Below are 23,435 nucleotides of genomic sequence, written 5' to 3'. Positions count from 1 at the left end.
GCCACCACCCTGGCGCCAGCCCGCAGCGCACAGCGGCCCAATCAATACCCTTGCATTTCCTGTCCATTTGCTGCAGGTCACGGGATTGGACCTCATTAATAATTACTGCTTGCGGAGCTTCAAGTGTGCTTCTCGTGGCAGGGCCAAGGAAAGCTTTGACATTTTTCCCCACCTAGATTTTATTTTGCTATTGCACAGGGACATAGCAGCAAACACAATAAAATAACTCAGATGACTGGATGGGAACTGTTTTAATAGCAAACAGTTAAATGGTGTTTTGAAAAGGGCAATCTGTAGTTTCATTTCTGGTAAATGTCTATAGGACTTAGTTCTGCTCACTGATTGGCTTAAATAGAACAAAGATTGTTTTTGTGTGTTTGAGCATCAATTGATTGTGCAATTTGTCTTGAGGCCACAGGGTAATGGGGGGGTGGTCAGAACTTTGTGACAGTGCTAGCGATGTTCTCCAAAGCTGAGCGTGCCTCAGAGGAAGGGAAACACTGGATGGACTCCAGAGCTTTGTTGCCGTGGTAACGACACAGGTCCATTGTCGAGGTGACACCTTCCTCCAACTTGATCGTGGACCGCAGCTGTTGCAGGAAGAGACCATAGGACAACAGCATTTTTTTATGTAAGCAAATGTTGAAATGAGCAGCGGTCATAACAAAACTGTACATTGGTCATTAGAACCCCTCATCTCAGACACACTGAGTAATCTTAGGTGTCTATCCCCCCTGCTGCTCTAGCTCTGTCAGGGCATATTTTTTGCTCAGGGCGTTCTACCTAATGAATTCTAAGACCGAAAAACCCCTGTGGGCCTTCGCTTAAAGAAACAGCAGGCAAGGAGCGTTGCTCCACTGCGCTAATGTGTGTGCACACTTGTCAGTTTCAAAACAGGGACACAGCACACTCCAAGGGTCTTCTCCACACTCCAAGGGTCTTCTCCACACTCCAAGGGTCTTCTCCACACTCCAAGGGTCTTCTCCACACTCCAAGGGTCTTCTCCACACTCCATTACTTCCCAGAAAGGCCCTGTCCACCACTTTCTTTCCTATGTCGAACAACAGGTGGCAGATATTTCCAAAATATGGTCTGACAGACCATCTTCATGGTTTCAGACTGCATTACATTAAGACTAAGAGGAGCAGTGCACAGGGTACACCTAGTGTTTGACACAATATACATTTCAGAGTAAAAGCCCAGGCAAGCAGAACAAATGTATTCTATTCTAAGTACTAATCTATATGGAAATGGAAGTTAGAGTAACTACAATAACTGGGGTGTAGTTAAGGAGGATACATTCTCCCCATATCCCCCCTCCTGTCCTTATGAAGGAGATTCTGACAATGTCGCTGTCTCCTCCACAAATAGTCCTAGGTACCTAATCCTCCACGATCTGGTTTCAGACGTGACCAGAGATTTCCCCCCACCACCACCTCTGTTTCTTCCTGCGCCCCGTCTGTCCCCTCCTTTCCCTCCAACTGACTTTGGGAAGGAAATTTCTAACTTACAGTTGGTTATAGAGCGGATGTCAACCGTTTCTAAGCATCTTAGTCTTGCAACCCACCTTGCTACCATACCACAATAATAAACATCCACTGTATGTATGTATGTACATCCACCCTGCTTACCTTTGTATAGTCAATAGTTCCAATAGTTTTTGCCTGTTCACGGAGCGAGAAAAAGGGAAAGACATAAGTATACAACATGCTCTTTCCATGACAGACTGACAAGGTGAAAGCTATGATCCCTTAATGATGTCACTTGTGACATACACTTCAACAGTGAAGATGAAGGGGAGGAGACAGGTTAAATAAGGATTTTTAAGCCTTGAGACATGGATTGTGTATGTGTACAATTCAGAGGGTGAATGGGCAAAACAAAATACTTGAGGGCCTTTGAACGGGGTATGTTAGTAGGTGTCAAGAACTGCAACGCTGCTGGGTTTTTCACGCTCAACAGTTTCCCTTATGTTTCAATAATGGTCCTCCACCCAAAGGACATCCAGCCAACTTGACAACTGTGAGAAGCATTGGAGACTATGGGCCAGCATCCCTGTGGAACGCTTTTGACACCTTGTAGAGGCCTTTCTAGGGAGTTTTTCCTAGCCACCATGCTTCTACACCTGCATTGCTTGCTGTTTGGGGTTTTAGGCTGGGTTTCTGTACAGCACTTCGAGATATTAGCTGATGTACGAAGGGCTATATAAAATAAACTTGATTTGATTTGATTAGAGACCACGCCCTGACGAATTGAGGCTGTTCTGAGGGCAAAAGAGGTGCAATTCAATATTAGGAAGGTGTTCATAACGTTTTGTACACTCGGTGTAGATCTTTACCTTGTGGCTATATATATATATACACACCAATTAAACTGTCAGGGAAAAAGTAATGGCACGGGATAAGTGGTTCAGTACCTGTTGCAGCTGATGACGCCATCTCTCCTGCCCCACAATCTGCCGGTGGAAAACCACAGGAGCAGAGTTCAAACTGAATGTTACTGGGCCTGCTGAACTGTTCTTCACAAATGGCTGCAGGTCAGAGTTCAACTAAAGAGTGGGAAATGACAGCATTAGTCAGTCATGACAGCCTAATCATGATCCTTACATGTTACATCTCACCAACTACAGCGTTTCCCAAACTTGGTCCTGGGGACCCCAAGGGGTGGATGTTTTGTTATCCTAGTGTTACCCAGCTGATTAAAATAATCAACGCTTGATGAGGAGTTGACTATTTGAATCAGCTGTACTATTATGTCCTTTTCACTCACATTTTCACATTTCAGCATGATTCCTTTTCAGCAAAGCCAATCTTTCAGGTTTTCTGCAGTGTGATGTATTGGGGTTGTGCCACATAGCATCATGGGGCTTTATGTGTTGAGACTGAGCATATTCTAGATACATGGTTGAATTGATTCCCGTCTCATTATTATGAAACTCACGAGAAATAACAAAACATTGGCAACGAGTCACCCTATGGGAACTATTCTGTCTGGAAGAAGTCGGTTTTAACAAGTTTAAGGCTAATGTTAGGACAGTGTATTGCTAGTAGAGGCAAGTGCATAGTCGAGCTAGCTAAGAGAGAGAGAGAGTTTGTATTGTCATGGACGGCAGAAAAGGATTTGAGACGGACGTCGAAGCGAGGAAACAAAGTGATTAAAAAGGGAGGAATGGACATGCGAGGAAGAACTGGGGAAATTAAGGATGAAACGTCAAGTGAAGTGGATGAAGATCACGTGACTGAGGAAAATATTAAAGTAATTGACAATCAGGAGCCAATTGAGAAATGAAAAATTGCTCGAATTTTTGGAAACATTGGACAGTTTAATGAACGTGTGGAGCTCATATACAGAACGGTTTGAATATTTAGTTTTTGCAAATGACATTGAGGACAAATTGTGCCTACATTTTTTTGTTTAAAGACATTTAATTGACTATGCGGTCTGCTACAGCCACACAGGCCAGATAATAAGACATATGGGGATATTGTGGAAATACTGAAAGGACACTTTTCACCAAAACCACTAGTTATTGCTGAAAAGTTTAGGTTCCACAGAAGAAATCAGGAAGAGGGAGAATCAGTGATAATGTTTGCTGCTTCGTTAAAGAAGCGATCAGAGTACTGAGTTTAATGATGTTCTAAATGACACCATTAGAGACATAGTATGTGGGCTATGGCGTGAAGCTACACAAGAGACTATTGACTGCATGTAATCTGACACTGGCAAAGGACATTGAAGTCCGTGTGTCCATGGAACTAGCTGCTAAAGAGGCTCAGTAGTTGAGTTCATCAGGAAAAGTGCAGGGAGTTGCAACTGAAAATCAGAGAGGTCTTTAATGGAGAGTTGTGTAGCATGAAATACATTACATTGAAGCTTAGCATTAAGCTAGACAGCACACCAATGTTTCTGAAAGCACGACTCGTACCTTATGCTATAAGACCAAAAGTCAAGGCTGACTTGGACACTGTAGCCGGTCAGCGTGAGTGAATGGGCAACACCCATCGTACCAGTCCTTAAAAAAAGGTGGAGGAATTAGGATATGTGGAGACTAACTTTACTGTTAACCCCGTGTTGTCCACTAAGCAGAATCCGCTACCACACATACACAACCTTTTCACAGGATTATCTGGGGTCAAAAGTTCAGCAAGATCGACCTCTGCCAGGCCTACTTGCAGATGCACATGGATGAAAAGTCAATGGAGCTTCTGACCATCGTGACACACAAGAGGCTCTTCAAGTACTCTCATCTACCATTTGGAATCCCAAGTGCGCCAGCGCTGTTCTAGAGGGCGAATGACAAGATCTTGCCAGGAGTACAATGCTACCTGGATGACACCTCGTTACCGGGAAAGACGAAGAAGACCTCCTGATCTTGGATACGACCTTACAGAGATTGAAGTACTACGGACTAGGAGTTCGTAAGGACATACACTACATTACAGACGAGTTCGTAAGAACATATACTACATAACCAAAAGCATGTGGACACCTGCTCGTCGACCATCTCATTCCAAAATCATGGGCATTAATATGGAGTTGGTCCCCAAAAATAGCCTCTACTCTTCTGGAAAGGTTTTTCCACTAGAGGTTGGAACATTGCTGCGGGGACTTGCTTCCATTCAGCCACACGAGCATTAGTGAAGTCGGGCACTGATGTTGAGCGATTAGGCCTGGCTCGCAGTCGGCGGTCCAATTCAACCCAAAGGTGTTTGATGGGGTTGAGGTCAGAGCTCTGTGCAGGCCAGTCATGTTCTTCCACACCAATCTTGACAAACCATTTCTGTATGGACTTTGTGCACTGCTGAAACAGGAAAGGACCTTCCCCAACTGTTGCTACAAAGTTGGATTCCCACAATCGTTTAGAATGTAATTGTATGCTGTTGCATTAAGATTTCCCTTCATTGGAACAGGGTGCCTAGCCCGAACCATGAAAAACAGCCCCAGACCATTATTCCTCCACCACCAAACTTTGCATTGGGGCAGGTAGCATTCTCCTGGCATCTGCCAACCCCAGATTTGTCCGTCAAACTGCCAGATGAAGCGTGATTCATCACTACAGAGAACGTGTTTCCACTGCTCCACAATCCAGCCGACGCTTGGCATTGCGCATGGTGATCTTAGTGTCACAAACATTTCTCGTGTTGACGTTGCTTCCATATGCAGTTTGGAACTCGGTAGTGTGTGTTGCAACCGAAGACCTACGATTCTTACACGCTACACGATTTAGCACTCGGCGGTCCCGTTCTGTGAGCTTGTGTGGCCTAACAGGTCAGAAATTTGACGAACTGACTTGTTGGAAAGGTGGCATCCTATGACGGTGCCATGTTGAAAGTCTGAGCTCTTCAGTAAGGCCATTCTCCTGCCAATGTTTGACTATGGAGATTGCATAGCTGTGTGCTCGATTTTATACACCTGTCAGCAACGGGTGTGGCTGAAATAGCCGGATTCACGAATTTGAAGGGGTGTCCACCTAGTTTTGGATATACAGTGCATTCAGAAAGTATTCAGACCCCTTGACTTTTCAGCCTCATTCTAAAATGTATTATATATTTTTTGTCCTCATCAAGCTAGACATAACCCATAATGACAAAGTAAAAACAGTTTTTTAGACTTTATGAAAAAATATTACATAAGTCTTCAGACTCTTTACTCAGTACTTTGAAGCCCCATTGGCAGTAATTACAGCCTCGAGTCTACTTGGGTATGGCACACCTGTATTTGGGGAGTTTCTGGGTCGCAATTGTAAATGAAAACTTGTTCTCAACTTGCGTACCTGGTTAAATAAAGGTGACATTTTTTTTAAAAGATTGATGGGAGGGGGGGTGCATTCTTCCAATCACCGGTTGAATACCTTGGACACGTCATCAACGCAGTGGGCCTTCACAGGGCTCCGTCCAAGGTCAAGACTATCTTGGACCCCAGCTCCTCAGAACGTAAGCCAACTATGTTCTTTCCTGGGGTTACTGAATTACTAAGGACGATTTATTCCGAGCTCAGCAATGAAGCTGAAGCTGCTGCATTAGTTGTTTTGTCAAGACAAAACATGTAAATGGACAGAACAATCCGAGGAAGCATTCGTGAAAACCAAGGAAACACTTCTGAAATCTGATGCACTTCGACCTGTCATTGCCCATCCAACTAGCTTGTGATGCTAGTACCTATAGTGCGGGTGCAGTCGTGTCCCATATCATGCCTTCAGGTGAAGTCTATCGCTTTCGCGTCAAGGACATTAAACAAAGCCAAAACGAACTATGCACAGATAGAATGAGAATCCCTAGGCATTTGTTTTTGGAGGGCGTAAATTTCACTAGTAGCTGTACAGGAGTAAGTTCACCCTTTTTACAAATCATCGTCCGCTGACGAGCATCTTTGGACTGCATACTGGGATTCAGTCACTTGCTGCAAAGGACATCAAAAGCCGCAAGTTAAATCCATCTGCATTGCAGTTTTTCCAGGTTACCACTACCTGTGGTCAAGCCAGAGTCCCGCCAAGTGGACTTCTACTCCAGACAAGTGGAAAATTTACCAGCTACACTCAGGTAATTGCACAAAGCTACCTCTGATGGACTGGATGGAGGAGAAAGCGTGTTCCTCATGTCAGAAGGTTCGCAAACATACCTCAAATTGCACCTCTTCATCTGTGGGATTGGCCAGAGGAGGCGTGGCAACGCATCTTCGCAGGTCCATTTGAAGACCATGTTTCTTGTGGTTGTGGATGCTCATAGCAAGTAGCCAGATGTTGCCATCATGAGGTCTACTACTGCAGAGAACAGCATCGATAAACTTGGGGAAGTGTAGTCGGTTCGGATCGCCACTCCAACTCGTTAGCGACAATGGACCACACCTAGTGTCCCAATAAATGGCTATGTTCCTACAGGTGAATGGCGTACAGCACATCAGGCCCGCCCCGTATCATCCATCTATAAACTGGCTGGCGTTGAGGTTCATACAGACCATGAAACATGCATTGAAAGTGTTATGGTCAAGGGACGTTGCACCAACGCTTGAACAGCTTCCTGCTATCCTAAAGGAACAAGCCTCATGCAACAAACAAGGCTTCCCTGCTTTGCTACTCATGAAGAGGGTGCTAAGCACAAGCTTCGACCTACTCAAACCTCAGAAGGAAAAGGAGTGTGACGTCAACAGGAGAGTCAAGTCGAACTGAGAACAAAAGACAGAGCTTTCAATCCTGGAGAAACTGTCTTAGTTAGGAACTACCTCAATGGACCAAAGTGGGTTCCTGCTACAGTCATTGCTCAAACTGGTCCCGCAACACCGACAGAACCACCAGTCAGGAGTGGTCCGGAACTGTTATTGGTTGACACCCTGACCCAGCAGTCACCTATAGGGGCTCAGTCAGCTTCTCAGGACTATTGTTCATAATGGGGACAATTTAGGTAGGAGGGGAAGAGATGTGGTGTATTGGGGTTGTGCAGCGGAGCATCATGGGGGTTGTATGTGTTGAGACCAAGCACTTCTAGATCAGGGATGGGCAACTGGCCCCTTTTGTAGGCCCGCAGATCAGTAAAAATGTAAAATGTTTTTGGGGAAGTCTGGTCTCAACTTAGAATAGCAGAATACACAAGGTGCAATTTCTAAATTTGATTGTGCATCAGCAGTTTTTCCTCTTGTTATGTCAGTCACTCAATTAGCCCATGTCAACTACATTTTTTTGACTGGCAAGTTAGTCTAGCGGCCAGCGATCTCAATTTGTAGTAATCATGGTCGAATTACCGACCAGGGGGCCCCCATTGTTAGTCACTCTTACTCGGAGTGTGCGAACCACCGCCGTAATGAGTAATATTTTGCAGCAGAAGCAAACTCCTTTGTCGGCGACTTTTTCACACACGCAGGCTGGGGAACAACTTGGTTGCGCCGTGAGGAAACTTGTTTAAACCCGTCTGAAGGCTCTCATATATTGGTTCACTTATGCCCTAAAATAAATTTGTTAAAATGGGCAAAATATTTTATATAAATTAATTCATATGGGCAGAATATTGAGTAAAATAAATAAAAATGCAATGGCTCCATGAGGAAACTTGTTTAAACCGGTCTGAAGGTTCTCATATATTGGTTCCCTTATGCACTAAAATAATTTAAAAACATATGGGCAGAATATTGTATGAATAAAAATGTTGCATTCCTTTTAGACAGAATAAATAAAACAGGGTTGGTAAATCCAAAATGTATGCGGTTGCAAAATCGAATGCTTCTAACCGAAAGTCACCTAACTTTTGTGGTTCTTCTATAGGCTATGGTAGGCTAGACCTACTTGTTGGATGCACATTTAGTATCCAGCTGTTTAGTTAGGCCATCATCAGCTAATCCAGGAAATATGTTTCTGAATGACAGTCGAGTGACACACAGCTGTTGTGATATAGCACATGATGCCAAAACAGCGTTCAGAAGAATGTCCAGAATATGTTGTCTCGTTTGTTGCGCCAGTGAAGGGAGTTGTGATCCGTGTTGGATCCAATACCCCTACATTTGTTGATTATCTGCTCGTCTCCTTGAGGTACAGCAGGGTCTAGAAGATTTAACAGAGAAAGCATCAAGGTAATGTTTTCATATGTTTCTGTGTATCGGATTGGACACTGAGGTACAGTAGGGTACTGTGTAGGATAGGCAATTGCATTAACACCCAACAGCATTTTCCTTTCTATTATCCAAAAACATTTAACAAATGAGTAGCCTAGAGGGCTTTTAAACAAAATTGTTTGGTGAATTTGAAAGATATAAATAATGGTAAGAGCCCAATAAGATGGACTCTGATCCCTTTAATTGTAGAGGCTATTGTTACTTTGTCTCTAAAATCAGTTTCCATTGTCATGTGACAGTCTTTTTTATTTTATTGAAACAAGCAAATGTCAGCCTTTTACCAGATCCGAATATTTTCACATGAACTGGTTATTTTCATAAATGCGGTAGCCTGCGCTACAAAATATAATATTCTGCCCATATGAACACATTTATCTTAGGCCATAGCCTAAAGAACAGCTACATGTGATTGAAAAGCAGAAAATAGACGATGTTACATTTTCTTTTTTCTAAGACTCAGACAATAGGCTAAAGCTCACTTCAGTTTCCCCGCAACATTGAGTGCGCAGCGGGGTCTGTATGCAGCATAGTACCCTCTACAAAAAGATACTCAGATGATATTAAACTGCAAACATGTTCTCTCCACCCCATGGCAAAATGAGTAGAATTGCAGGAAATTAACTCACTTTTTTTTAAATTATCTCCGCTGTCAAGACAGGGGCAGCTAAAAAGTTTTGCTCCTCTAGGTGGGGGAGGGAGGGCCCCCAAAAGGCTAAGGCCGGCTCTGACTGCATGTGTGTGTATGGATACACAAACCCCCGAGCCACTGCAGACCCTCATGATGAGTGGCCCCCACCACCCTTTAAAAGTTGCCCATCCCTGTTCTAGATAATGGTTGAACTGATTCCGGTCTTCGGTCTCAATTTTCTGCCCATCCCCAGTTGCGATCTTGTCTCATCTCTGCAACTCCCCAATGGGCTTGGGCGGCGAAAGTCGAGTCATGCATCCCCCGAAACATGACCCACCAAACCACGCTTCTTAAAACCCACCCGCTTAAGCCGGAAGCCAACTGCACCAATGTGTCGGAGTTAACACCGCTCACCTTGAAGACCGAGGTCAGCCTGCAGGTGCCCGGCCCACCACAAGGAGTCGCAAGAGCGCGATGAGCCAAGTAAAGCCCCTCCGGCCAAACCCTCCCCTAACCCGGATGTGGCTGGGTCAATTGTGCACCGCCCTATGGGACTCCCAATCACGGCCCTTTGTGTGACAGCCTGGGATCGAACCCGGGTCTGTAGTGATGCCTTTAGCACTGCCTCAGACCGCTGCGCCACTCAGGAGGCCCCTTCTGTCTCATCATTATTGAATTGTTATAAAGACGAAACCCACGAGGCATAACATGCAGTACTTGCCTTGTGGCCCAGTGATAGATGCTTGCCGTATTTGTAGGCCAGTCCTTGGGCATCTTTGTCATGTTTGGCGAGCTCCATCGCTGCCTGACAGCTTTTCGCCAGCAAGGCACCATGGGACAAGAACCTCTGCTCCTCCCACGTAACCATGTTGATGTCATCAGTCAGGCTCTTGTCCTGAAAATAGCACGTTAATAAACGTTATGTATTCAGTTCTGACTGTTCCCATTGTGTGGAAGTACATTTTTATCCTAGTAGTAGCCTTTTGCAGGAATATATGATGACGCTCTTATTCATGACAAAATAAACAAGTAGCTTAATAGAATAAGATGCAATCATTTGCTGTTAGTGAGAAGAGCAAAAACATTTATTTTATCTTCGCATTCTAAAATAATTAGAATAAGGCTGTAACAAAATGTGGAAAAAGTCAAGGGGTCTGAATACACTGTAAGAAGGGCCTTCGTCAGGGAGGTGACCAAGAACCCAATGGACACTCATACAGAGCTCCTCTGTGGAGATGGGAGAACCTTACACAAGGACAACCATCTCTGTAGCACTCCACCAATCAAGCCTTCATGGTAGAGTGCCCAGACGGAAGCCACTCCTCAGTAAAAGATATGACAGTCCCACTTGGAGTTTGTCAAGTCACCTAAAGGACTCTGACCATGAAAAACAAGATTCTCTGGATGCCAAGCGTCACATCTGGAGGAAATCTGGCACCATCCCTACGGTGAAGCATGGTGGTGGCAGCATCATGCTGTGGGGATATTTTTCAGCGGCAGGGACTGGGAGACTGCTCTTTCCCTCGATCCTGACTAAAGTACATAGAGATCTTTGATGAAAATCTGCTCCAGACCGCTCAGGACCTCAGACTGGTTCGAATGTTCACCTTCCAACAGGACAACAACTCTAAGCACACAGCCAAGACAACGCAGGAGTGGCTTCGGGACAAGTCTCTGAATGTCCTTGAGTGGCCCAGCCAGAGCCTGGACTTCAACCCATTCTAAAATCTCTGGAGAGATCTGAAAATAGCTGTGCAGTGACGCTCCCCATCTAACTTGAGAGGATCTGCAGAGAAGAATGGGAGAAACTCCCCGAATACAGGTGTGCCAAGCTTGTAGCATCATACCCAAGAAGACACGAGGATGTAATCGCTGCTAAAGGTGCTTCAACAAAGTACTAAGTAAAGGATCTGACTACTTACGTACATTTGTATTTTTGTTTCTAATAAATTTGCCAACATTTCTAAAAACCTGTTTTTGCTTTGTCATTATGGGGTATTGTGTGTAGATTGAGGGGGGAAACGATTTAATACATTTTAGGATAAGGCTGTAACACAAAAAAAATTGGAAAAAGTCAAGGGGTCTGAATACTTTCTAGAAAATAATAAAAATTAAGAAAAACCCTTGAATGAGTAGGTGTCCAAACTTTTGACTGGTACTGTATATGTGTGTCTAATGTACTGTATGTATATATTAACAGTAACATGTCTGGAAAATACATCAAATATGCAAACATGAGTGATGGGAATGGTCATAAGATTTTTGCACCAAAATCATCACAAATCAAGAGATTGCAAAAACAACAGGTGGCATAAATAGCCTACATTGTCACCAGTTTTTGAAGAAACGTTAAATTATAATATACAATAGGCACAATGAGAGATGCGCATAGTAATATGTTGTACGGCTTCTTCGGGAATATGAACTCATCATAGCCAGAAAAGGTAAGGAATTTATTGTGCAAAGTTTGGACACCTACTCATTCAAGGGTTTTTCTTTATTTTTTACTATTTTCTACATTGTACAGTAATAGTGAAGACATTGAAGCTATGAAATAACACATATGGAATCATGTATTAACCATAAGTGTTAAACAAATCAAAATATTTTCTATTTGAGATTCTTCAAAGTAGCCACCCCTTGACTTGATGACAGCTTTGCACAGTCTTGGTATTCTCTCAACCAGCTTCACCTGGAATGCTTTTCCAACAGTCTTGAAGGAGTTCCCACATATACTGAGCACTTGTTGGCTGCTTTTCCTTCACTCTGCGGTCCAACTCATCCCAAACCATCTCAATTGGGTTGAGTTCGGGTGATTGGAGGCCAGGTCATCTGATGCAGCACTCCATCACTCTCCTTGGTCAAATAGCACGTACACAGCCTTGAGGTGTGTTTTGGGTCATTGTCCTGTTGAAAAACAAATGATAGTCCCACTAAGCGCAAACGAGATGGGATGGCGTATCGCTGCGGAATGCTGTGGTAGCCATGCTGGTTAAGTGTGCCTTGAATTCTAAATAAATCACTGACAGTGTCACCAGCAAAGCACCCTCACGCCACCAGCTCCATGCTTCATGGTAAGAACCACACATGCGGATATAATCCGTTCACCTACTCTGCGTCTCACAAAGACACTGCGGATTTTCGGGATGGTCTGATTAACACTGCTGTAGCTCGGCCACCTTCCACCGCAGATGCGGAAGGCCGACATAAACGGATGCGATGGATTGAGACGCAGCCCGTGCAAAAAAAATATTTTTAGATTAAATTGACATTTGTTTTATTATGTTACTTAGATTGACGCACAGGTGCATCAAGGCTCTTAAGGATTTTAAACTGCGCTTCGGATCGTATCAAATAGAGCAAAATACTTGACATAGCTTATCTATTTACTACTGTGAAGTGTGTCCAATTAAATGAAAGATGGGACGAATGGTAGCCTATCCTAACTTGTTCTAGGCCTATAGGCTATTTTGCCAATAGGAAACCATCACAGAAAAGGTGAGATATTTATTCTGCAATGTTCATGGAAATTAAATAAATAATAGGAAATAGATGCCTATTTCTAAAAAGGATTAAATTAGTGCCTTTCCAAATCATGTCCGATCAATTGAATTTACCACAGGTGGACTCCAATCAAGTTGTAGAAACATCAAGGATGATCAACGGAAACAGGATGCACCGGAGCTCAATTTCGAGTCTCATATCAAAAGGGTCTGAATACTTATGTAAATAATGCATTTCAGTTTTTATTTGCAAAAATAACTACAAACCTGTTTTCACTTTGTTATTGTGTGTAGATTTTTTGGGGAATATGGCTGTAACGTAACAAAATGTGGAAACGGTCAAGGGGTCTAAATACTTTCCGAATGCACTGTATACAGCAAATAAGGGCTTTGTCACCATAAAAGGTGAATGATGGGTGTTTTTAAGGTGGAATTATAATGCTAGTTCACGTGTGCACACTTTCACAACAGGTCTGATTAATAAAGTGAAACGTGTGTATGTATGGCCTGCGCCAAGTTTATAAATCTCAGTATTTTTGTGAGCACACATATTTAGCGTTACATTTACACAGCTTTTCTTAAATATTGTGGAGTCCCAGGAAAAGCTATACTAGCCTACAAAAGCTTGTTGGACACTTATTTTGACTTATTTTCTTTAACCTACTAATAGCTTATTGGACGATAGACGCATGATTGCTATTGCTTGCTGAATGTAAAATAGCCTACAGCATTAAGAATGGGCGGGAAGTTGGAGAGGAGAAGCCCATATTTTCCTATATACCAATCTTAACACTGGGCTACATCCTGACAAAATACATAATGAGTGGCCTGCTAATGTACCTTTCTGGCAGCCTGGTCTCACATGCTGGACGTAACATAGTAAAGCTCAATAAGAGACACTCAAATTAGTATGATGTTATGTTTATGATTATATAAGACATACTTAAGACATACTTAAAGGAAAGGTTCACCCACTTTGAATGTTTTGTGCAACTCATTTCATGTGCATCTGACTTATTGGCGTTCAAGCAGGCATAAATCTGGCCAATATGACGTAGCACTGTGATAAATTCGCTCTCACTACACTGGAAGTTAATAGGAATACAACTTCTAGATCATGAAAACATTTACCATACATGTCAGACTTCAATACTGTCCGATGTCATAACTCAGGAGGATGTCTTCTCTCGAATGAGCCATTGATCATATTTTTGCGATATTCCTACCTTGAGAAATATGTAATTTAATGGAGGGTCTAGCATGTTTCCTATTTGTCTGCCTCTTTAGTCCACGGTGCGTTGCCAGAGATATGAAGGAAAGTATAAAGCCACACACGGCAGACTGTCGACCAATCACGTTCACATTGTCATGCTACGTCACGTGTTTGCTAATCGTCACGCAATCCCTTCTCAAAGTCGGTGTATATGTCGAAGAAACGTGCCTATGTTCCTCGAAAGTACGTAATGTCATGATTCCAAAGCTATTCGATATTACAGAGAGCAAGTTAATTATCTAACATCTCAGAAAAGGTTTGTAATGTTGTACTTCTTGTTGACGAAATTCAAGCTAATGTTGGGTTTTTGAGCTAGTGCCCAATAGACTCCCATTCGCTCCTTGTCCCAGAATGCACTGTGTGGCCCATTGATGTAGCATGGACAACGTTTCCCTATCTCCTCAAAAGTATATCTGCTGTTGCGTATGTTAAGACTCCACTCTGAGGCACATCGATCTGCAGGTTGAACATGGTGAGATTGTAGACTCCTAAATTGACAGTGCAGTTTGTTTAGGTGAGTTTACAGCTAACTAGCTACACTGTCCCTGGTAGTGGTATGGAAATGGTCTTACCTCCAAACTGTTGGGCATCTCATGGTAGATTCCCTGCACCAAGTCACCAATGGCACTTGAGATCAACTCCACAACCTGTCAAATGCAAAATAAAAAAGCTTTGGTTAACCACCATGAAAGCACTTTATGTAGTATTGAAATTGCTCTAAAGAGAGATGGTATAGGGCAGGGTTCCCCAACAGGATTGTATTTGGACCCCAAGTTTTCTGAGCAACAACAGCAAAAAAAATCTCATTCAAGGGTTTTTCTTACTTTTTATTATTTTCTACATTGTAATTAATTAATAGTGAAGACAAACTATTAAATAACACATATGGAATCATGTAGAAAACAAAAGTGTTAAACAATTTGTATTTATTTTATATTTGAGATTCTTCAAAGTAGCCACCCTTTGCCTTGATGACAGCTTTGCACACTCTTGGCATTCTCTCAACCAGTTTCATGAGGTAGCCACCTGGAATGCATTTCAATTAACAGGTGTGCCTTAAGTTAATTTGTGGAATTTCTTTCCTTCTTAATGCATTTGAGCCAATCAGCTGTGTTGTGACAAGGTAGGGGTGGTATACAGAAGATGGTAATTTACCAAATAGGGCTAAGTCCATATTATGGCAAGAACAGCTCAACTAAGCAAAGAGAAATGACAATCATTACTTTGACTGACCTTCATGTCTTAATGCGAAACATTTCAAAAACGTTGAATGCTTCTTGAAGTGCAGTCGCAAAGACCATCAAGCTCTATGATGAAACTGGCCTTCAAATTTAATTTCACATACGTGTTTAGCAGATATGAAATGCTTGTGTTTCTAGCTCTAACAGTGCAGTAATATCTAACAATTTCACAACAATACACACAAATCTAAAGTACATGAGGACCGCAACAGGAAAGGAAGACCCAGAGTTCATTAGCGTTACCAGCCTCAGAAATGGAAGCCCAAATAAATGCTTCAGTGTTCAAGTAACATTCACATCTCAACATCAACTGTGTGAATCAGGCCTTCATGGTCGAATTGCTGCAAAGAAACCACTACTAAAGGTCACCAATAAGAAGAAGAGACTTGCTTGGGCCAAGAAACATGAGCAATGGACATTAGACTGGTGGAAATCTGTCCTTTGGTCTGATGAAACCAAATGTTTTATTTTTGGTTCCAACCGCCGTGTCTTTGTGAGACGCAGAGTAGGTGAACGGATGATCTGGTGATGATCTGGTGGTCACCACCACTGACAGTGCTGGTGACACTGTCAGTGGTTTATTTAGAGTTCAAGGCACACTTAACCAGTGTGGCTACCACAGCATTCTGCAGCAATATGCCATCCCATCTGGTTTTGGCTTAGTGGGACTATAATTTGTTTTTCAACAGGACAAATTAACCAACACACCTCCAGGCTGTGTAAGGGCTATTTGACCAAGAAGGAGTGATGGAGTGCTGCATCAAATGACCTGGCCTCCACAACCACCCGACCTCAACACAATTGAGATGGTATGGACCGCAGAGTGAAGGAAATGCAGCCAACAAGTGCTCAGCATATGTGGCAACTCCTTCAAGACTGTTGGAAAAGCATTCCCGGTGAAGCTGGTTGAGAGAATGTATTTTGATTCGTTTAAGACTTTTTTGGTTATTCCATAGTTTTGATGTCTTCACTATTATTCTGCAATGTAGAAAATAATAAAAATTAAAAACCCTTGAATGAGCAGGCGTGTCCAAATGTTTGACTGGTACTGTATATGTATTTTTTACATTTTTATTGTTGGACATAAAAGACTAAAATCACTTGGAGCTGGTGTTTTAATGTTGGAAATCTGTTCCCCAAAGTATTCCCACGCATAAAGAGATGTGTGCTCGTATACAAAGGTAAGCAAGGTTTGAAATGATTGTTTTAGTCATTGGGTAAAACTTTACTTGACACCCAGCGTCATAATATTGTCGTGACATATTGCATTATTTTACGGCTGGTTATGACACCTTCATAAGAGTGTCAAAACCTACCACACAACGCAAAATATTCCATTACACCATAGCCTACATGTCAACAGTATGTTTATGTCACACAACATTTCATGAAATTGACCATATTAAATTGTAATTTCGCACAAGGGAAAAAATACATTTGAATAAATGTGGGTTTTGACACTTATGCAAGTGTCATAACCAGCCATAAAATAATGCAATATGTCACATAAGATGTAAATATATGGGTCATGACAGTGTTATGACGTGTCAATGTGTTATGACGCTGGGTGTCAAGTAAAGTGTTACCCAAATATTAAATCTGTTTGGGCTTCTTGCAGAAAATGTGCAGTCTACAAATTATTTGTAATTATGTTCCGGTGTCCTGACCATCATCAAGAAAAACAATTGTCCCACGGCTGAATTTAGTTGTTGATCCTTAGTATAGAGGATTCCCATCCTCTAGACTAAGGGGGTGGCTGTAAACATAAGGGTTGAGACTTAGTGGGTGTCTGGGCTGTGAATTGACCAGCTCTAACTCCTCACATTATCAGACCAGTGTGGACTGGCTGCTGTTTTCTTTAAGTACACCCAGACTGAGCTTTTTCCATTTTTATTTTATTTATAGCGACCTCCAGTTTAAACTGAATTATTATGAGGCTTTATCAGGTGTCAAGTCTGAGGAGCTGAAAGGCAGATGGCAAGGCAGAAATCAGGAAATGTCATGGGGGCTGTGAGGATGGATGAGGCTCTTGAGCAGTGGTCTGACATCTGTTGCTGTGGATCTTTGTCATTAAGAACCTAACTCCGTATTGATACCTTCTTCTTGTTTTAGATATAACTTCACTCTGTTCAACAGTGTGTTGCTGGGTGGTATCGTACGTTCATCATGATCAAGATGTTCTTCACTAGCACCCTCCCTCGCCTTCGAGGAATTCTACTAGGTCCAGGTGTGCGGGCATGTAGTGGAATAAATGGTCCAAAATTAAAAGGTTCTTCTTACTTCATTTGTATTTTCTTATTTAGGATTCAACTTGCCCCAGGTAAAATTGTGACCTTTGGGATGCCAAGTCAAAGATCTTTGGGAGGCTGAACAGCTTTGTCTCATTAAGCTCCACTAAACTTTTGTGTCATCTGTCTGCAGTTGCAATATCCCTCTTGCAGGGGGCATCCATGACTACATTTTAAATAGCACCCTTGCTCACACGTGATACTAATCCTCCAAAGTAAAAATCAATCAGACACCTTAATTTATGATTGTTCAAACCAGTGACTGAGTTTAGATCTCAAACCATGATTTTTACAAAGGTTAGCTTTATCATCTTTCACAACCAATTTCAGAAAGGACCGTGTATGGGCAAACATTTACAGGTCTACGTAGATGATAAGAAAAAGAATTCATACGTTGTACTCCCTCAATACATTCAAGTCGTTTTTTCATCATTTAAAAGTGGTTGCACTGTCTGTCTCTAGTCTTAGTAGTGACCTCTGGGTAACCAGCCTCACAAAAGGCCCCAAAGGACAATGCACCTAAAGTGCTACCAGATGTGCTATCTTTGTTAGGCTGGGTATGAGGAACATTTTTGGGGAAAGTATCAGATAAGCCCCCGCCTCCCCCTTACTCTATTCCCAAATCCAGGCGGATCGTGTTTTGCCGACAGGTCTGTGAGGGAGAGAAACCGGAGCTGGGCTCTGAGATCACTTTACCATTTATACAAGTACCAGCCTAGGATTCCTCTCAAAGCCGGGACACATAATCCAGATGAATTGCTCTCCTAAAAAAATATATTTTGCCAAACCACAGTGCTAATGCTACGACTGCTACTACAGTCATGTCTGTCTTGGTGAAACACAAACACAAAACAAAAAAATACAATTTAACATCATTACACCTCAAGCAATTGGTGAGTTTAAAACATTTTATTCTCCTTTAAGGATTGAATAGGGTTCTCTATTTGTCATTGTCCTTTGGTTTAACAGGCAGTGTCATGAACATAGTTTAGACACAAGTGTGAGTACTAATTGTTTTGATATGTTCCGGGTAGCCTCTGAGAATAACATCGACGAATACACGGATATGGTGACTGAGTTTCAGGAAATGTATAGGAGATGATGTACCCACTGTGACTATTAAAACCAACCCAAACCAGAAACCCTGGATAGATGGCAGCATTCATGCAAAACTGAACCACCGCATTTAACCATGGCAAGGTGACTGGGAATATAACCGAATACAAACAAACAGCGTAGTTATTCCCTCCGTAAGGCAAACATTTTTTAAAGAGCCAAATGTCAGTACAGACACACAGTGGAGTCACAATCAAACGGCTCAGACACGAGACGCATGTGACAGGGTCTACAGACAATCACGGACTACAAAGGGAAACCAGCCACGTCGCAGACACCGACGTCTTGCTTCCGGACAAGCTAAACACCTTCTTTGCCCGCTTTGAGGATAACACAGTGCCACTGACATGGCCCACAACCAAGGGTATTGCTGTGGGCTTTCCTTCTCCATGGCCGACGTGAGTAAGACATTTAAGCGTGTTAACCCTCGCAAGGCTGCCAGTCCAGACGGCATCCCTAGCCTCAGAGCATGCACAGACCAGCTGGCTGGAGTGTTTACGGACATATTCAATCTCTCCCCTATCCCAGTCTGCTGTCCACACTTGCTTCAAGATGTCCACCATTGTTCTTGTACCCAAGAAAGCAAAGGTAACTGAACCACTTCGCTGAAAGGGTGCGTGCTCAGCCCCCTCCTGTACCTCCATGTTCACCCACGCCTCCAACTCAACTCAAGTTTGCAGACGACAACAGTAGTAGGCCTGATTACCAACAGACGAGACAGCCTACAGGGAGGTGGTGAGGGCCCTGGGAGAGTGGTGCCAGGAAAATAACCTCTCACTCAACAAAACGAGCTGATGGTGGAATTTAGGAAACAGCAGAGGGAGAACGCCCCTATCCACATCGACCAGATCGCAGTGGAGAAGGTGGAAAGCTTCAAGTTCCTTGGCGTACACATCACTGACGATCTGAAATCGTCCACCCACACATACAGTATGGTGAAGAAGGTGCAACAGAGCCTTTACAACCTCAGGAGGCTGAAGAAATTTGGCTTGGCCCCTAAAACGTTTACAGATGCACAATTGAGAGCATCCTGTCGGGCTGTATCACTGCCTGGTATGGCAACTTCAAATGCAGGGCTCTCCAGAGGGTGGTGCGGTCTGCCCAACGCATCACTGGGGCAAACTACCTTCCCTCCATGACATCTACAGCACCCCATGTCAGAGGAAGGCCAAAAAGATTATCAAGGAGATCAACCACACGAGCCACGGCCTGTTCACCCCGCTATCATCCAGAAGGCAAGGTCAGTAAAGGTGCATCAAAGCTGGTACCGAGAGACTGAAAAACAGCTTCTATCTCAAGGCCATCAGACTGTTAAGTAGCCATCACTAGCTGGCTTCCACCAGGTTACGCAACCCTGCACCTTAGAGGCTGCTGCCCCATATACATAGACATGGAATCACTGGTCACTATAATAATGAAACACTAGTCACTTTACTAATGTTGACATACTGCTTTACTCATCTCATATGTATATACTGTATTTTAGTCTATGCCACTCCGACATTGCTCGATCTAATATTTATATATTTCTTAATTCCGTTCTTTTACTTTTAGATTTGTGTGTATTGTTGTGAATTGTTAGATACTACTGCACTGTTGGAGCTACAGTAGGAACACAAGCATTTCGCTACACCTGCAATAACATCTGCAAAATGTGTATGTGACCAATAAAATTTGATTTCAACATTTCACCTAGGCTATGCTTTCCCATGTTTGTGAAACTTTTACCTCCTGTACTCCCTGTTAACCCATGAGTGCGTGGCCACTCACGTCTCCAACTCAATTATGAAGTTTGCTGAAAACAACCGTGGTAGGCCTAATTACCAACCACGATGACACAGCCTACAGGGAGGAGGTGAGGGCCCTGGGGGAGTGGTTTAAGAAGAAGAAGCTGATCGTGGACTTCAGGAGACAGCAGAGGAAGCACCCCCCCTCATCCACAGGGCCGCAGTGAAGAGGGTGAAAAGCTTCAAGTTCCTCGGTGTGCACATCACTGACAACCTGAAATGGTCCATCCACACAGACAGTGTGGTGAAGAAAGCACAACAGCGCATCTTCAACCTTTTGAAGGCTGTAGAAAATTGGCTTGGTCTCTAAGACAAACACATTTCTACAGATGCACCAATGAGGGAATCCTGTCGGCCTGTATCACCGCCTGGTATGGCAACTGCACCGTCCACAATCGTAGGGCTCTCCAAAGGTTGGAGCAGTCAGCCCAACGCATCACAGGGGGCACACTGCATGCCCTTCAGGACATCTACAGCACCCGGTATCACAGGAAGACCAACAAGATCATCAAGGACCTCAGCCACCCGGCCTGTTCACCCTGCTAGCATCTAGACGGCGGAGACGTTACAGGTGCATCAAAGCTGGGAAAGAGAGAAACAGCTTCTATCTCCAGGCTATTAGACTGTTAAATAGTCACCACAAGCCGGCCTCTGCCCAGTACCCTGCCCTGAACTTAGTAACTGTTACTAGCCAGCTACCACCCGGTACTCTACCCTGCTGCACATAGTCATTGAACACTGGTCACTTTAATAATGTTTACATACTGTTTTACCCACAACATACAGTGCCTTCGGAAATTATTCAGACCCCTTGTCTTTTTCTACATTTTGTTACGTTAAAGCCTTATTCTAAAATTAATTAAATACATTTCCCCCTCATCAACCTACACACTAACCCATTTTGACAAAGCAAAAACTGGTTTTTAGAGAAAAAAAATGTAAACCGAAATCACATTTACTTAAGTATTCAGACCCTTTACTCAGTACTTTGTTGAAGCACCTTTGTCAGCGATTACAGCCTCGAGTCTTCTTGGGTATGATGCTACAAGCTTGGCACGCCTGTATTTGGGGGAGTTTCTCCCATTCTTCTCTGCAGATCCTCTCAAGCTCTGTCAGGATGGATGGGGAGCGTTGCTGCACAGCTATTTTCAGGTTTCTCCGATCGGGTTCAAGTCCGGGCCCTGGCTGGGCCACTCAAGGACATTCAGGACATGTCCCGAAGCCACACCTACGTTGTCTTGGTGTGTGCTTAGGGTTCTGGTCCTGTTGGAAGGTGAACCTTCACCCCAGTCTGAGGGCAGACAGAGCTCTGGATGAGGTTTTCATCAAGGATCTCTGTACTTTGCTCCATTCATCTTTGTTACGATCCTGACCAGTCTCCCAGTCCCTGCCATTGAAAATCATCCCCACAGCATGATGCTGCCACCACCATGATTCACCGTAGGGATGGTGCCAGGTTTCCGCCAGACATGACACTTGGCATTCAGGCCAAGGGGTTCAATATTGGTTTCAAAAGTCCAGAGATTGTTTCTCATGGTCTGAGAGTCCTTTAGGTGTCTTTTTGGCAAACTCCAACCGGGCTGTCATGTGCATTTTACTGGAGAGTGGCTTCCGTTTGGATATTACCATGAAGGCCTGTTTGGTGGAGTGATACAGAGATAGTTCCCTGACCAAGGCCCTTCTCCCCCGATTGCTCAGTTTGGCCAGCTCTAGGAAGAGTCTTGGTGGTTCCAAACTTTTTCCATTTAAGAATGATGGAGGCCTCTGTGTTCTTGGGGAGACACAGATCTGGTACCCTTCTCCAGCTCTGTGCCTCGACACAATCCTGTCTCGGAGCTCTACGGTCACCTCCCTGACCAAGGCCCTTCTCCCCCGACTGCTCAGTTTGGCCGGATGGCCAGCTCTAGGAATGGAGGAGGTCACTGTGTTCTTGGGGAACTTCAGTGCTGCAGAAATGTTTTGGTACCCTTCCCCAGATCTGTACTGACACAATTATTTACAGACAGATTTTTTCACTTATAATTCACTGTATCACAATTCCAGTGGGTCAGAAGTTTACATACACTAAGTTAACTGTGCCTTTAAACAGCTTGGAAAATTCCAGAAAATTGTCATGGCTTTAGAAGCTTCTGATAGGCTATTTGACATAATTTGAGTCAATTGGAGGTGTACTTGTGGATGTATTTCAAGGCCTACCTTCAAACTCAGTGCCTCTTTGCTTGACATCATGGGAAAATCAAAAAGAAAACCCCTCCGGAAAAAAATTGTAGACCTCCACAAGTCTGGTTCATCCTTGGGAACAATTTCCAAATGCCTGAAGGTACCATGTTCATCTGTACAAACAATAGTACGCAAGTATAAACATAACCTGAAAGGCCGCTGAGCAAGGAAGAAGCCACTGCTCCAAAACTGTCAATATAAAAGCCAGACTACGGTTTGCAACTGCACATGGGGACAAAGATCATACTTTTTGGAGAAATGTCCTCTGGTCTGATGAAACAAAAATAGAACTGTTTGGCCATAATGACCATCGTTATGTTTGGAGGAAAAAGGGGGATGCTTGCAAGCCGAAGAACACCATCCCAACCGTGAAGCACAGGGGTGGCAGCATCATGTTGTGGGGGTGCTTTGCTGCAGGAGGGACTAGTGCACTTCACAAAATAGATGGCATCATGAGGATGGAAAATTATGTGGATATATTGAAGCAACATCTCAAGACATCAGTCAAGAAGTTAAAGCTTGGTCGCAAATGGGTCTTCCAAATGGACAATGACCCCAAGCATACTTCCAAAGTTGTGGCAAAATGGCTTAAGGACAACAAAGTCAAGGTTTTGGAGTGGCCATCACAAAGCTCTGACCTAAATCCTATAGAGAATTTGTGGGCAGAACTGAAAAGGTGTGTGCGAGCAAGAAGGCCTAAAAACCTGACTCAGTTACAGCAGATCGATCAGGAGGAATTGGCCAAAATTCACCCAACTTATTGTGGGAAGCTTGTAGAAGG

General features: G+C 43.4%; 1 protein-coding gene across 3 annotated transcripts in view; it reads right to left on the bottom strand.

Moving 5' to 3' along the window:
- Positions 1-232: 232 nt before the first annotated feature.
- The window catches only part of pdss2 (prenyl (decaprenyl) diphosphate synthase, subunit 2), a 45,793-nt gene continuing 22,590 nt past the window's right edge, over positions 233-23,435 (bottom strand). Inside the window, exons 4-8 of one of the 3 annotated variants that reach the window (XM_039009666.1) lie at positions 14,575-14,649; positions 9,948-10,121; positions 2,417-2,548; positions 1,632-1,664; positions 233-590 (exon numbers count right to left, since the gene is read on the bottom strand). In XM_039009666.1, the coding sequence (XP_038865594.1) occupies positions 435-590; positions 1,632-1,664; positions 2,417-2,548; positions 9,948-10,121; positions 14,575-14,649 (570 nt within the window). In that variant the 3' untranslated portion in view covers positions 233-434. Of the gene's footprint in view, positions 1,052-1,631; positions 1,665-2,416; positions 2,549-9,947; positions 10,122-14,574; positions 14,650-23,435 lie in introns of all 3 variants that reach the window. The other 2 variants (XM_039009665.1, XM_039009667.1) reach the window with 2 other exon arrangements.

Source organism: Salvelinus namaycush, chromosome 15 (assembly GCF_016432855.1).
Source record: "Salvelinus namaycush isolate Seneca chromosome 15, SaNama_1.0, whole genome shotgun sequence".
NCBI classification, from domain to species: domain Eukaryota; kingdom Metazoa; phylum Chordata; class Actinopteri; order Salmoniformes; family Salmonidae; genus Salvelinus; species Salvelinus namaycush.
Note: the sequence above shows the minus strand (reverse complement) of the source record. Positions and strands in the feature narration are given on the sequence as shown.